Source organism: Megascapheus bottae, chromosome 6 (assembly GCF_031878675.1).
Source record: "Megascapheus bottae isolate mThoBot1 chromosome 6, mThoBot2.hap1, whole genome shotgun sequence".
Taxonomy (NCBI): domain Eukaryota; kingdom Metazoa; phylum Chordata; class Mammalia; order Rodentia; family Geomyidae; genus Megascapheus; species Megascapheus bottae.
In genome coordinates this window covers 8,189,432-8,205,971 of record NC_143514.1, presented here as the reverse complement: position 1 = coordinate 8,205,971, position 16,540 = coordinate 8,189,432, and the positions used below count along the sequence as shown (strand labels likewise).

The following is a 16,540-nucleotide window of genomic DNA, read 5'->3' as shown; positions in this document are numbered from 1 at the left end:
GGCGGGGCGGGGGTGTGGAGTGGCCCGGGGCCATCCACCTCCGCCGCCGTGGGTGACCGGGGCGGGCACCGGAGGTGAGGAGGCGGGGGGAGGGGGGGGAGATCCCCAGGGGCGGGGCGGTCGGGGTGGGAGGGGCTCCGGGGGGCGGGGAGGTGGGAGGAGCCCCTGGGGAGCCTCGCGGGGTCCCGGAGGCGCGGGCGGCCTCCCGGCCCTTCATAACGCGCCCCACGCGGGCTCGGACACAATCGGGGCTCCCCGCACCCCTTCATCTCCTTCGATTGCCCCAGGCGGCAGCCTCCGCCGCGGATCCCCCAGCATTTCCCCGCCTGCCCCGGGACATGGAAGTCTCCATCCGGCCCTGGTTCTTGCAGCCTGAGATCGCCGTCCCTCGGACGCTGCTGCTTGGCTGGGTTCTTGCCCAGGTGGCTGGGGCTGCAGGTGAGTGACACCGTCCCTGGAAACTCGGGGCGCTCCGGGATGGCAGTGGACTGCTCTGGTTCTCCGGGGGACCCCTGAGTGCCCCCCTCCCGCGTCCCTCACCCGGCTGGGCTGGAATGGGTCAGGTCGCTCGCGCCCCAGACCCCCGCTGCCCTAGAGGTGCTGGCCCGTGCGCCCATGCTGGGTGCGGGAAGTGGTGTCTGGCTCTGGATTTAATTGGGGCAAGAACTTGCCTGTAGTGAGTGGCGACCTTGGCTCCGGGGTCGTGACTACTGAGTTGTGGGCGGCCGACGTTTCAGATTCGGCGTGCCCTGCGCCCACATTTGAGGACATGTGAGGACAGAGACTTTCTAGATATTAAAGTGGAATAGCTCAAGATGGTTGTGCTTTTCGTTTGTATGCATTCCTACCTCTCCTCACAGCGTGTGAGGTCTGCCCTTTTCCTAACCTTTCCTGGGGTCTGGCCCTGCTGAGTTGAGCCTAAATTCTTCTGTGCCAAGCAACCAGTCTCAGCACCCCCCACACCGACCCCCTCTGCAATGGCGCACAGGCCAAGATGTAACAGGGATTTCAAGACCCTTGTCTGTTTTCATAGGTGATAAGATAGGAATCTGGGTCCACAAACTACTACATGGAAAGATTTCTTTTTTTTCTCTCTCTCTCTTGATAAGTAGCAGTTACTGTGATTGAAAAAAAAAAATCTAAGTGGATGGTGGTGGAGACTGGGAAGGTGTTTTTATCCAGCCAGTACAAGGGCATGGAGTGGGAGGTACGTGTTAATAATAGCTGTTTCTTTGTGTCCCAAGGCACCCCTGATAAGGCATATAATTTAATTTGGAAATCAATTAATTTCAAGACAATTTTGGAGTGGGAACCCAAACCCATCAATCATGTCTACACTGTTCAGATAAGGTAAGCTAAGTTAAAAAAAAAAAAAAGCTTGGCTGGGGGAGAATATTTTGTTTTTCACATTCCTCTTCTGGGCTAGATGTCTTCAGAGGTGTTTATTAAATCCAGTTACATAGCAGGTGATAAAGAAAAGGGAATTCATGGTGATCTACCGTCCTGTATTATATTCTGTCAAGCTGATAACACTTCTGAACCTTAAACTGAAATGGTTTTTGGCAGTGATAGGAAGATTCTAATGTGCTGCAGGTTCAGAGACAAAGATCAGCCGAAGTGTCCTTATGTGGCCCGTAACTGTCTAGTCTGTGAGCTGCACGTACCATGAGCAGGGGAGGAATTCCAAGGCATGTGCTACCTTGAAGCAGTGTTTGATTCATTAATCTCCAGATTCCATGAATCAAAATTTGACTCCATACAAGGAGTTGGAAAAGGCCACATTTCTGAGTCACTGAGGCACAGAAAAAAAGCCTTTGACAGTGCCAACAACTGTGTGGGCTGCCTGGTCCTTTCAAGACCTCACCTCTGATTGACAGCTCTCCCCAGGAACAGGTAATTCAGTCGTCAACCCATTAATGTCCATGGATTGGCCCATATTTTCCATGATGGTTTTCACCACTGGCAAACTTGGGGTTTCTGAGGGTTTTAAGGAGTCTTGATTGAGATCTTAAGAAATAGAAGGCATGGGGCCAGGAGTTTGGCCTAGTGGTAGAGTGCTTGCCTAGCATGCACAAAGACCCTTGTTCGATTCCTCTGTACCACATACATAGAAAAAGCAGGAAATGGTGCTGTGGCTCAAATGGTAGAGCTCTAGCCTTGAGAAAGCCCAAGGATAGTGATCAGGCCCTGAATTCAAGCCCCGGGACAGGAAGGAAGGAGAAAGAAAGAAAGAAAGAAAGAAAGAAAGAAAGAAAGAAAGAAAGAAAGAAAGAAAGAAAGAAAGAAAGAGAAAGACGGCAGCTAGTATGATAATTTTTTGGAGGGGGAGGGGTGCTGTGGGGCTTGAACTCTGGGCCTGGGCGCTGTTCCTGAGCTCTTCAGCTCAAGGCTAACATTCTACCACTTACTTGAGCCACAGTGGCGGCACTTCTGGATTTCTGGTGGTTAATTAGAGATGAGTCTCACAGACTTTAGTACCAGGCTGGCTTTGAACCACAATCCACAGATCTCAGCCTCCTGAATAGCTAGGATTACTGGTGTGAGCCACTGGCATACGGCTTGTGGTAATCATTTTTTAACAGCAATGGTAAAAAGACACAAAGTGTCCCTGGCAGTAATTAAAGATGCTTTTACGTTCCGCTGTTTTACTTGTGTCAAGGTTTTTATAGTGTCTATTGCAAACTCGTAGGTATGCAGATAATTCTTTTAGGTGGATAGTCTTGTTTTGCAAAATGAACTCCATGTCGATTGCCAAATGCACGCAGAAGCAAACTTGGGTGTGTGCCTCCCTGTATTGATATGTATGTATGTATGTATGTATGTATGTATGTATGTATGTATGTATGTATGTAGAGAGACAGACAGGCAGGCAGGCAGGCAGGCAGACAGACAGACAGACAGAGAAAGAGGAATTTCATAGCCCAAAATATTGACTACAGTTATGGTCAAACTTGTCAGTTCACATTCTTACTAGTAAAGAATAAGTTGTGAAATTTCTCTGTTACAAACATGAAGTTGACCTGAAGACAGTGAAATTACATTTTGGGAAGGGCTAAGTATGTGAAGAAATACCTAGAAATAAAGTATATTTATGATATGCATATATGAAACAAAGGCCTTTGTTAACTCAAAGGTCTTGAGCTGCTTAAGACTGTCATTATTTATTTAATGCCAGTCCTGGTGCTTGAACTCAGGGCCTAGGCACTGTCCTTGCACTTTCTCAAGGCTAGTACTCAACCATTTGAGCCACAGCACCACTTCTGGCTTTTTCTGCATAGGTGGTACTCAGGGCTTCATGCATGTTAGACAAGCACTCTACCACTAGGCCATGCTCCAGCCAAGATTGTCTTTATTTAAATGATCTTGCTTCTGATTTGCAAACATGAGAGGGGAGGACGCAACCCAAAGAGGTGCACGTGGATCCCCAGCACCCAGCCAGTGGAGTTCCAGCTGGCTGCCAGCCAGGAGTGCCCAGGAGTGGGTAACCACTGCTGAGCCTCACCTGTACTCCCCAGTGAAAAGGGGGATTCCTGGGCTAAGAGGCTCCTAGCAGTCTTTCTTATTTTTCTAAGATGAAGAAAGTGATGCTGTGGGAAGCGAGGGATTTATGCCCTCTCTACTGATAGTGAGAGCCCCCTGGAAGCCTGGGACGGCAGTCTGCATGTGTCCTGCATTGTCACCTTCTCAGGGAGCTCTGCTAGGCCAGAGGCTCCAGAGCGGGGAGGAAGGGAATCTTGGCTGCCACTTCTCCCAGTGGGCTACCCTCCCTCTCTGTTTCCCTCCCTCAAGGAAATACATTTACTCTCCTAAACCAAAGCTTGGCTCCTGGCACTGGCCTGTCAAAGGGAAGCACTTACCAAACCTAATCTCTTGCACTTGAAAAGCTGATCTTAGTGGGAATTGGGGGAAAGCTGATGACTTAGGTCTAACTGACTAAATGGGAACGTGCTGAGTTCTAAAGCAAAATTTCAAAGGCGTCCAGAGAGTTGCTTTATGGCCATCTCTTTTCTACTGGAATGTTTTAGTTAATTGTCCAATTTGTGGTTTTGCAGTATCTAGAGGAACCTCAAAGGCGTTTCTCATAAATTCAGAGGCTCTCACAGGAGAATTGCCCTTCATAACCTGTCGACACAGGATCTGGGTGACATGGGTTCTTGTGCTAAATTTTGCCATGTAGTACATGATTCTGCCTGTGAGCTGGCGGCACCAGAGCCCACGTCCCTTACACTGAGTCCTCGCCTGAGCCCAGCTGGCCGAGTCCTGCCAGTCCTGGTGACAGGAAAGTCATTACATGCCTCTTTCCTTTTTGATATGGAAAAGATAGAATGACTGTGTATTTTAGGTCATTCTGACCAAAATAGCCTCTCTCCTTATCACAGACAAAATATAAAGCAAGCCAAAATATCCCAATACCAATCTGTGGGTTTTAGGATAAAGAATAAACATATCCAGATTCTTCTGGGCTGGTTCTTTATGTTACAGAGCCACATTTAAGTATGCCTCTTGTGCATAGATTTGGGCTCCTAGGCAGGGAGGAAGCCCACGTCAGGACCTCTACTACAAAGGAAATCACACCACTCTTCAATGTCAGGGGGTAAGGGGTTGTGCCAAGACAGGCAAGGGACTGGCAGGGAGAGAGATCAGTGCCAGGCAAGGTGAGCTGCAGAGGTCTGGACAAAATAGAGGTGGCGTCTGCCTTGGGTGATGAGTGGAACTCTGGCAAACCTGTGTATAAGGGCAAAGTAATGACTTGTGTCACTTAGTGAGTGTGGAAAGAAAAATGCCTATGAGGGGACAATAATACTTGTCCCATGATTGGGTTCTTTAGAAGAATTGCACTTTTAAGAATTGTTTAAATCATGTCTTCCTCAATGAAGTTTTAGAAAAGAAAGACATGGTCTAGATCTAGTGTTTTACAGGTAGTTGTAATTCCAGATATGCGATACACATAGGTAGGAGGCTCAAACTCCATGGCTGACCTCTAAACACTAAAGAAAAACAAATTCGCTGTGAATATGGCTAAAGTGGTAGAGTACCTCCCAAGAAAGAGCAAGGCCCTGAATTTAAACTCCATATTGCCAGAAATAAAAATAGAGAAAACATTGTAGCTTCCAACTTCATTAGATGAGAACTACCTGTGATTTTATTCTCTAATCAGTTGATGTATTCACATCCTTTTACATTTAGGTTGGCGTGTAGTAAGGCAAACTGACCCAGCTCTGCCACTGCTCAGCTACGTGACCTTGAAAGTTACTTAATGTATCTGAGCTTCCATGTTTGCACATGTAAAAAATAAATTATCTAATGTAATAGATATGCTAAAATTATACTTTTTACATATTATAAACATATTTTATATATTATATTACAAATTTATATACCATATATTTAATACATTATAAATTATATATATACAGTATCTTCTTGGAAGAATTATACCAAATGAACTAACATGTATAAAGGGCCCAGTATTATACCTGGCATATAGAAGAGTTAATAAATGATTAATAACCATGCCAATAATGATCATGACAGACTATAATTATAGATAGATTATGGTATTTGGTAGACTTTATTACTGCCTACTTCTATAGACTATAGAATGTGATGGAACAAACTAACTTAACTAATATGATCAATTAATATGCAGACTGTAATAAATAATTGGGGCTTAATGGAAAACTGCTTTCTAACACCAATCTTGACAAGCCACCATTCTGAGGGTGATGTTTAATAAAAGTGCAGACCTCGGAGTCAAACGGCTATCTGGCCCCAGGTCCAGCTGTGTGATTTGAGGGGTGGGGAATCAAGTCACCCAATTTCATTTTGTAAGACTAGGGATAAGGACAGAGCCAGCAGGGCTTGCATCATTGCTCTGCCTCCTCAGGGTGGGCAGGGGAAGATGCTAGAAACACAGTTCCACATTCCATTTCTTTTTTCTTCCTTCCTTTCTCCAGCTATGGAAACGGAGACTGGAAAAACAAATGCTTCTCCACAACCAGCACAGAGTGTGACGTTACAGATGAGATTGTACAAGACATATACCAGACATATGAGGCCCGGGTCCAGTCTCACCTGCCCAGGAGCTTCAATACAAGTTTTGTTGAGGAACCTCCTACAGCAAACTCCCCAAAGTTTACACCTTATCTGGACAGTAAGCAGCCTGGGTTGTAATACCTTCCATCTTCTTCTAAGTTTCTGAATGTCCTTGTGCCTTGTGACCTCTCCCCCATGGGCCACTCAATTTAAAAATAGACACTGTGTTATATACTTTATAAGTACTTATTAGTGTATGCGTGTATTTGTGTGTATACATAATCTCTCTTCCTCTTCTTCTCCCCCCCCTTCTCTTTCTCTCTCTCTCACTGAGCTTGGCAAGGACTGCAGCCCTCCTCCCTCCCTCCAGCTGTGGTAAGGAGGGTTACAGAATGTGAATGTTCAGTTCATAACAATGATGTCACCGAGTCTCTTTTTCTCCTCTCTTCTGTCCCTCAGTCCTTACTCATCCATGATGGGCTGAAGTGTGGTGCATGACGAGGGGAGGAGGGGTAGAAACACCAAGACTGAGGTTTGGGCTTTTCCTCCGGATATTCTGTCAGGATCTAGCACATCCTGAATTTTGGATCCTCGGGAATCCAGTGCAGGGTTTTCCCCCATCGGCATGAGCCCACGGGAAAGCCCATGAGCCTGCTATTAGCCTTACCTTTAGTAAATTATGTCTGAGTCCCATAGCATGCCAGCGGCACCTGTCAGCTCTCCTCCTTCATGCTTGTCTTGAAAACAGAGGCTGCTTTCCTCCTCACTTTTGCCCTTGCGAGCTGCCCAAGAATCTAATAACAAGATCTCCTATCAAATAGGGAGATCCAATTGTTTTTGTTACCACTATGATTCAAAGCTAGATCTTTTATAAACGTTTGCATCATATTAAGAAGACCCGAGGACTGGTCGCGATGCCACATAACTGTAGTTGTAGCTACTGAGATGGTAGAGACAGGAGGATCAGGTTTGAAGATCTCCTAGACAAAAATAAAAACAAAAAATAACATGCTGAGGCCCTATCTTAAAAGAGCAACTTTGGCAAGGTAGTATGGTCCCAGTTCCTTAGAAGAATATAAATAAACTAAAACCAGCTTCTCTTTGAGGCCTGCTGGCTGGAGTGAAGAATTGTCCCCCTAGGTTTTGCTGGTGTCCCTGTGACCACCCTGTGGCAGAGGACAGTTTCTTCAGGTCATGATGGTGACAAGATGGGTGAGAGACAACCCGCCAACCTTTTCCTTCTGGCACTTTCCCTGCTATCTAACTATGCAATAGCAGCATCCTTCCCTGTATCTCCATGGGCAAGACCCTGTCTTCAAACTCCTTAATTCTTTTTTTTTTTTGCCAGTTCTGGCTTTGCACTTGAGACCTGAGCACTGCCCTTGGGCTTTCTCAAGGCTAGAGCTCTACCACTTGAGCCACAGCATCACTTCCGGCTTTTTCCGTGTATGTGGTACAAAGGAATTGAACCCCGGTCTTGGGTCTTTGTGCATGTTAGGCAAGCACTCTACCACTGGGCCAAACTCCGGGCTCCAAACTCTTTAATTCTTGTGTGTCTTAAGACATACAACTCCAGCAACGGCAGGACTGTTGATGAGCATTCTCCCCTGACTGAGGACATACTCGTGGTTTCCTTTTGCAGTTCTTGAGTTTTTGTAATTCAACTCAAATCCTGTATTGGTCCATAACAGTATTTTCTGTGGATTTTGTGTAAACACCCACACACATACACTTCGCCCAGGGGCTGACATAGGATGGCTGTTAAATGACTGGAGTGCTTGTTCCATCCGTCAGCCGAAGCACATGAGATGATTAAGCTTTTGCTGAAACCACGCAGTTAAAACGGAGTCTTTGATGTATCCTGGACATTTCCTGGGCATTTGCACAGTGCAGGAAATGGTGTGCTGTACCTAAACAAGGAATCTTGCACAACTGCATTGGTTCAGTCTAGGAGTCATAACAACATAAGCCATAGATCTGAAATACAGCGAATGCTGTCTGTGTAAAATACAGACTGAATAGTGAAAAAATGTTAGAATATCTACACAAGTGCTTCTGCAGACTACCTGTTAAAATGACGATATTCCAGATGCATTAGAGTATGATAATTAACTTCCTCAGCTCCTTTCTTTCTTCCTGGTTTTTCTCTGCACTGGGGTTTGAACAGAGCTTTGAGTGTGCCAGCCAAGTGTGTTCCTTACATAGGAGCCACACCTCCAACCCTTTTAGCTTTCAAGTTATTTTTCAGATAAGGTATCATCGTTTGCCTAAGGCCCAGCTTCAGACTGTGAGCCTCCTCCCTCCCTCAGATCTGGAATAACGCAAATGTGCCTGCATGTTTGGTTAAGATGGAGTCTTGCTGTTTCTTTTCTTTTCTTTTCTTTTTGCCAATGCTCTGGATCTCTTCCTCTATACGTGGCCTTTTTACTTACTCTTCTGTGACTAGAATAACATTTAAAATTTTATCTGAGGCTCCCATTTTCCTCCCTGTGGCTGGCACTTTTGGGGACTGTCTTAGGATTCCATTTTGGGGCCCACCAGAGCGATGGCACCCTACCAGTGAATTCTGTGCCGGGGTTTTATATAAAAAAGTGATATTATTAATTGTGATTATTGGATGAGGTTTATGCTATAAAGAATTCTTTGGTTCTACCCAAGCTCTTTCTCTACATTTCAGCAAAACTTGGACAGCCAACAATACAGAGTTTTGAACAAGTTGGGACAAAACTGAATGTGACAGTGCAAGAATCACGCACGTTAGTCAGGAACAATGGCACATTCCTAAGTCTACGGGATGTTTTTGGCAAAGAGTTAAGTTATACACTTTATTATTGGAAAGCTTCAAGTACAGGAAAGGTAAGAATTTTTTTCTGCTTTTTTTTTTAATGCCTTTTTTTAATTGATAGATTTTTGATTTCCACGGCCCACTTTTTTCTCAGTTCAAATCTGGCAGGGTGGCTTAGAGTGTGAAGCAGTAAGGGGGATATGGGCACGTGGAGGCCTCGCACCAGGTCCTGGCTCTGCCCATAATTCTCAGCTGCCTACGACTTTGGGCCTGGTCCTCAGCTAGGGCCCGGACCATCTTTGATGCCCAGTCACCTCTCACAAGAAAGATCTCACTTGAGGATCCCTAAGGCAAATTTGACCTTCCTTTAATTCTTAAAAGTAAAGTGTATATGTCTGGGTGCTGGTGGCTCACGCCTGTAATCCTAGCTCCTCAGGGGGCTGAGATCTGAGGATCACAGTTCGAAGCCAGCCTGGTCAGGAGAGGCTGGAGACTGTTATGTCAGAGGAAAAAAAAAAAAAAGCTGGAAGTAGTGCTGTGGCTCAAGTGGTAGGGTGCTACAAAAAGCTCAGGGACAGTGCCCAAGCCCAGGACTGGAACAAAAATAAAATGTGTGTGTGTGTGTGTATGTGTGTGTGTGTGTATGTGTGTGTGTGTGTGTGTAAGAGAGGGGGGAGAGAGAAAGAGAGAGAGAGAGAAAGAGAGAGATAGAGATGCTGGAGATGGTTGCTCAAGATAGTGCATGCTTGACAAGTTCTCTACCACTAAATGATGTCCCCAGCCCTCCAGTTTAATATCTGTTAAATTATTGGGCTGGACTCTGTCAGCCTTGGCCAGTCCATTAGCCCAGTGGCTTGTAGTGCCCACAGCACTGTACAGAGCTCTGCTTACATCTCAGTCTGAACTTCAACAGTGATTTTTTTTTTTTTGGTCACTCATTGGACCTGAACTCTGGGCCTGGGTGCTGTTCCTAACTCTTCAGCTCAAGGCTCTACAGCACTAGCAGCCACAGCAGCACTGCTAGTTTTCTGATGGTGAATTGGGGATAAAAGTCTCATGGACTTTTATGCTCGGGTTAGCTTTGAACCATGGTCCTCAAATCTGAGCCTCCTGAGTAGCTAGGATTACAGATGTGAGCTACCGGCTTCCGACTTCAACAGCGATTGAATAGAGAGAAAGAATTTAAGGTTGAATTAAGAATTCCTTCTCTTTTCATAGAAAACAGCCAACACAAACACTAATGAGTTTCTGGTTGATGTGGATGAAGGAAAAGGCTACTGCTTCAGTGTTCAAGCTGTGATTCTATCCCGAAAAGTCAACCCGAAGAGTCCAGAAAGCAACTTTGAGTGCACCAGCTCAGAGAAGGGTGTGTTCAGAGGTCAGTGGCACTGCTTGTCATTAGCCCAGGGGGCATGGGCTGCCCACTGGGGGCCGATCACGTCCTGATGTTGTTTAAGCACTAAGGGAGAAGCTGCCTCGGGACCTGTCTTTCCTTTGGGTTCTCTTTGGATACAGATTATATTTAGTTTTAGCATGAAGTCAGGATTGCCCTGGCATTGTTTTCCTTCCTGTGTTCTACCCCAGTGGGTGATTTCTGAAGCAGCTGCAGGATGATGCACTTATCTCAGTGGGCTATTGCCACGAGCTGTTTGCACATGTGTACCCAGACACTGCAGTTGTGACCTCCACACCTGGGCCTGGGACAGGAAACCTATATGTGGCCCTTCAGGCTTTCCAGCAAAGTACTCTGAGTGCATTCAGAGGAACAAGAGTCTGGGGTTCTTAACAATGACCCAGATCCTTGTTAAGAGAAGGCTTGAAAATCCAAACACCCTTGGAATATTCTCCCCAGCTATTGCTTTTACAGAAGGCTCTGTCTCCCTTGATCCTGCCTGCCAGGGTCAACCTTCCCCACTCTTCACATTCCCCCATCCTAAAGCTCCTGCTCTGACCAACAACCAGTGGCTCACACCTATCATCCTAGCTACTCAGGAGGCTGATGATTGCACTTTGGAGCCCCTCTTGAGACTCTTATCTCTAAGTAACCAACAAAAACCCAAAACCTGAAAGTGGAAGTGTGGCTCAAGTGACAGATCATTGTCTTGGAGCAGAAAAGCCAAGCAAGAGGGTTAGGCCCTGAGTTCAAGCCTCTGTACCTGCACTCCAGTGAGTTGGTGGCTCACCTCTATAATCCTAGCAACTGAGGAAGCTGAGATCTGAGGATCACCATTGGAAGCCAGCCAGGGCAGGAAAGTCCATGAGATTCTTATCTCCAATTAATCACCGAGAAAACCAGAAGTGGCGCTCTGTGGCTCAAGAGCTAGCCTTGAGCAAAAAGAGCTCAGGGACAGTAGCCAGGCGCAGAGTTCAAGCCCAGGGACTGGAAATAAATAAGTATTTTAAGAATTTTATTTAAAAGCCCTGCTCTAATTCTACTACCTCCGCCTTTGTAGGCAATCAAGTTCTGCTTCTCCGGTGAGCCAAAATATGTCCTCAGAGGGTGTCTGACAGGCCACCTCTGTCAGGAAACCTCCTCACCTACTAGCTTTGGTCCCTTCTTCATTCACCAGGGTCCTGGGGGGCACCTCCTGGTCTCTACTATTCACCTTGTCCTATGGTCCTTTTGTCAGATGGCTGCAATTTTACCACGTGCTCCCATCAGTCTTCCTCCCTCTGGCTACGTGTGTCTTTTCTCATCTGCAGACGTCACTAAGTGGCCACTTGAATGCTTGAGCCATTGTCAATTCCTCTCTGACATTGAGGCTTTGAGAAATTCTTTCCAAACCTAAGTTCGGTGGAAAGTGGAAGCAAAAAATTTCAAATTGCATCTATAAAGCCCGGGATTATGTAATCTGGGGTTCATGTTCTGAATTCCACGTAGTGCTCCACAAGATTTCCAACTGACTTGGTGCTTTTCGTTTTGCAGAAATGCTCCTCGTGGGAGCAGTGGTCATTATGGCGCTCGTCTTGATCATTGTCCTGTCTGTCTCCCTGTACAAGTGCAGAAGAAGCCGGCAGGGGAGGAGTGGGGAGAACTCACCGCTCAACGTGGCATAGAGGAAGTGTGGCCGAGGCTGCACCCGCTGCCCCAGCACTGGGGCCGGGAGCACGTGAGACTAGAATACACAGAAACACAGCGAGCATTGGAGAGCACGATGGCCCTGGGCCTCACAAAAGCACCTTCTGTGACCTGTTCACTACAGTCCGCATTCTGATCGTGACAGCAGTGTTTGTTCTTTTGCAATCTAACCAACGGTACAACTCATTCGGAAGTTGTCATTTTTCACACTATGGCAGCTTTTGCACAGATCACACCTTCGATGGTCTATTCTGTAGAATAGAAGAATGCAGTCAAGCGTCCACAGGAAAGATACGCTTGGAAGGTATCTTGGGCAGATTTCCTAGGAAGTGTTTTGTGAAACTGACTTCAAAGGCTGTGGGAAAATGAAATTGAAAGTGGGTTGAATGTTCTAATCTCCATCTTTTTGTAACATGGCATTTGGGTTTGGGGATTTCTTTTCCCCTAGGAATACTTTTGGAAGTTAAAAGAAATTGTCAGACTTTTATATTGATCTCTGTAATGTAAGGGGATTTTTACTTTGGGCACTTTTCTTATATGCATCACAATTTAGCACTTTAACTGACTGAAATGGTGTTGATCAACTTTTGACAGCTAATAATATTTTTGTAAGATTATTATTACAAAGAAACTACAGAGTTTATGATTTAAGGTACTTAAAGATTGTATGGTTAACACTGTACATATTTATATAATTTTTAAAAAGGTTTTGTATATGGGGATATTCTATTTATGTAGGTGCTATTTGTATATATGGAGATATTTATTTAATATACTTTTATATAAACAGTGAAATTGAAATGGTTGTATTTTTTTCTATCTTGTCTTTATTATTAATGGTTTGGCTTTTACATTGGTCGGCTCTGCTGCTGAATAATCCTGAATCTTTCACTACCATATTACATTTCTGCATTTTTCACTTGTGTCACATTTTAGCAACTGTCAGTAAATATTCCTGTGGGAAGAAGCAATCTTTTCTGTCTAACTAAAATGTCTCCACCTTGTAACTAGCCACCACTGGTATACTGATATTTTCTGATACTGATAGTTCCTGGTACTATTTGCTTCTTGACTTCAGTGTTAATTGTCATCTGTGGTGTTTGTAACCAGCCATGTTAAGGGTACCAGTGGAAGGAAAAAATAGAGTGGGACCTTTCCACTGACTTTATCAACCTCCAACTGGAAACATGCAAGCCCCCTGCCAGCCAGCTTTGCTTCCTATACCCCGCTAGGGACCTTTCACTGACAAGAGTGCTTTCTAACTTGCTTATACTACCCTATTACCTTGGTAACCAATAAAGAAAAAGTGAGCCTGACTCCTTAGCAACAGGAGGGAGGGACAGCATCACCCCTTGGGCTCAGATAAAAACCAAGCAGACCACCCTGTCCGGTGTGCCTGCCTAGCTCTGGGGAGGGTGATAGGCCATTCTTCTGCACAAAAGTAAAATGCCTTGGTGAAATCTCCTGTACCTCTTGTGTGTCTGTTCATTTTCGGACACCAGAGGGCTGTGTGTTTCCAGTATAGTTCCTCACAGTGCCTTCAACATTGCAAGACCTCAAACCAAGCAGAAGTCTCCCCTTGGGTTGTGGCAGAGGGAAAACCAAAACATCTACTGAAAACAGGCAGCAGCAAGCTTCAAGCTTTAAGTCATGTCTTTCAACTGCTGCAGTGCATTGGTCCATTGTCGACTTCACACATATGTCATGCCAATCCTCTGCCTACTGGGAGATATCACAAGTCCCATGCAGCAGCAGAGCTGAAATCTTCCAGGAAAAGAAGAAAATAACTTGCAATCTATTGCTGCCTTGGAGATCTCTCTCCGTGGGGAATAAGTGAAAGATGAAGAAAAGGGGATTTTTGTCTTTAGATTGGATTGCAAAAGGAAATAAGTGGGGTGAAGTTTCTGTAGTGAAGGCCTTTGAGGACAGGATGGCATGTGGCTGCTGCAGGCACTGCTGTAGGAGGCTGTACAACTGCACCCAGCCATGATGCAGAACAGAGATGACAATGAGGTTGTGGCACCTACCTGAGCCAGACAACTGCTCTGACTGCCCATTTAGGAAAACCATCCAGATGTCCTGGGTACCGGGAAGCATCCCACACTGAACCTGAGCAAGTCCTCAGTGGCAAAGCCCCAGTTCAGCCTGGATTTGCTCGTGTGTTCCCAATGAATTGTGTGCCTTTGCACAAAAGAACTCTTAAGCTATTAATTAGAACTGTACATGGGAAAGATTTGATGGATCAACATCACATCCTAAACTTTGACATCTCCTAAAAATGATAGCTTAAGAAAGGAAAGAGGGGAAAATGGAAGTTACTTGGGAGAAATGAAGAACAAAGCAGTGGTCTAGTAATCTTTTGGGTTTTTTTATTTTTTGGTTGTTGTTTTTGTTTTTGTTTGTTTGTTTTTTTCCAGTCCTGGGGCTTGAACTCAGGGCCTGAGCACTATCCTTGGGTTTTCCTCAAGGTTAGCACTCTACCACGTGAGCTGCAGCATTCCTTTCAGCTTTTTCTATGTGTGTGATATGAAGGAATCAAACCCAGGTCTTCGTGCATACTAGACAAGCACTCTACTACTAGGCCACACTCCTGGCTCTCGGTTTTCTTTTCTTTCTTTTTTTTTTTTTTTTTTTTTGCCAATCCTGGGCTTGAGCTCAGGGCCTGAGCGCTGTCCTTGGACTTTCTCAAGGCTAGAGCTCTACCACTTGAGCCTCAGCCCCACTTCCGGCTTTTTTCTATGTATGTGGTACCAAGGAATCGAACCCGGGTATTCGTGCATACTAGGCAGGCACTCTACCACTAGGCCAAACTCCCAGCCTCGGTTGTTTTTATTTGTGGTAATAAACAGCATCAGTGCCAAAGTGCTCTGAATACTCTTGCATTACAGGAGCATTTTCTGCACTTTTGAAGAAGAGAGTACATTTGTTACAGATTGCATACTCCTCCTCGTAGGGGGTGCTACCAAGTTCCTGCTCACATGGACCTGGCTGTCCAGGACAAGCTTAGTGCACCACATGAGGGGCAGAGAAAGACACAGGAACAGGTTCTAACCCGGCATCTCCCTGCCAGGAATAATTACAGCATTAGGTCATTCCCTGGCTTCCTATCTAAGGAATTTGAATTATCCCATTACAAGTTTTGGCAGAGTGGAAGTAGGTCTGGGTACTAATGAAGTCTCTTAGCTGTTTACACAGCGGCTGAGCTGCACCGCTCTGAAAGCTTCCACCCACCTCCACCTGCCACACCTCACCTTATCCTATCACTGACAGGGAACAGCTGCTGCTAAAAGCAACTCTAATTAAAATCCACATTGGAGCAAAGAACCACATTGGTGTCCAGAAACTACCGCCCTCTAGTGAGCCAATTATACTTCACTCCTGGACTTGGAATGGACCCTTCCCTAAAGTTCATGCTTTGTATCTATTTTTTCCATCTTGAATATAAGAAAACAAAACCCGGGAACTGTGGGTTTTGGTTGAGTTAGATGATGGCCCATAATTTCAGTACCTGCCTCTTAAAGAAACTGCCCTCCATCCACTGTGAATGCACTCACTGGTCCCCGTGTTCTTCCTGCAGGCGCAGCTAGCAGGTGTTAACTTCCTCCAGAGTTGCCTCAGAAGGCTTATTGTTGTTATTACCTAATGTGACTTCAGTTCATTCAGATGATTTGAATACACTAGCATCCCTTCCCACAGTCCTTGCTTCTCAACTGGAGATGCATGTAATTCTAGCTTTGTTCATCATTGTATTCCTTCTTCCCAGATGGAGAAATTGGTCCAAGGTAGTTACATGGCTAAGATGTGAAATTCTTCTTTTCTCCCTTCCTGCTTTCTCTTCCTTCCTTTCCTCCCTCCCTCCTCCCTCTTTCCCCTCTTTCTTCTGTGCCAACAGTAAAGCTTGGGCCTGGGCACTGTCCTCTAGCTTGAATCTTCTGAATCATAATCAGACGTGTTATGCACTGCACCACGAGCCCTCTCACTCTACCACTTCAGCCAAAGATCCACATCCAACAATTTTGGTGGTTAATTGGAGATAAAGAGTTTCACAGACTTTCCTGCCCATGTTGGCTTAGAACCTTGATCCTCAGATCTCAGCTTCCTGAGTAGCTAGGATTACAAGTGTGAGTCATGCCTGCCCAGTTTCTTGATAAACACAATGGCCCTAAGAACTGTAAGCATTCACCTTGAGACCACCCAGCCAGGAAGCCAGCCTTCAATGGAATGGACATATTACAAAGCAGTACAGAAAAACAGAAACAAGCTAACACCACCAAACTGCTAGATCAAGTCTTACCCCACATTCCAGCCTGGACTTTTCATTAGACAAAATCCAACTAACTGCTTAAGTGAGTTTGAGTCGTGCTTTCTGTTACGTGTCAACAAGCAATCTAATTGATATAAATACTGACAATGGAAACTAAACAAAGGAAGAGGGTGCCTATAATGTAAACTGACAATGGCAAGTATATTGTTTCTCAACTACATAATTTTCCTCTGAAATAAATGGGAGGTCTCTTTTCTCTTCTATCAAGTAAGATAAAGGATGTAAAAATCTTAAGCCATTTTAGCCTAAATTCTATAGTTATGTTATTAAAATGTTAATAATTTTAAAACTGGGCAATTACTTTTTCCCCCAGCAA

General features: G+C 45.2%; 1 protein-coding gene across 1 annotated transcript; it reads left to right on the top strand.

Annotated features, from left to right (window-relative positions):
• The first annotated feature begins 231 nt into the window (after nt 1-231).
• Nucleotides 232-11,967, top strand: F3 (coagulation factor III, tissue factor). The gene is made up of 6 exons (XM_090334231.1): nt 232-438; nt 1,245-1,350; nt 5,958-6,154; nt 8,714-8,892; nt 10,040-10,199; nt 11,748-11,967. Exons 1-6 carry the CDS (start codon nt 339-341, stop codon nt 11,876-11,878), a joined length of 873 nt encoding a protein of 290 aa, XP_090190357.1. The 5' UTR covers nt 232-338; the 3' UTR covers nt 11,879-11,967.
• Nucleotides 11,968-16,540: the final 4,573 nt, after the last annotated feature.

Coding starts and splice junctions, on each gene's coding strand:
- F3 (XM_090334231.1), top strand. CDS start 339: ATGGAAGTCTCCATCCGGCCCTGGTTCTTGCAGCCTGAGATCGCCGTC. Junction 439..1,244: donor CCAGGTGGCTGGGGCTGCAG/GTGAGTGACACC, acceptor TTGTGTCCCAAG/GCACCCCTGATAAGGCATAT. Junction 10,200..11,747: donor AGAGAAGGGTGTGTTCAGAG/GTCAGTGGCACT, acceptor TTCGTTTTGCAG/AAATGCTCCTCGTGGGAGCA.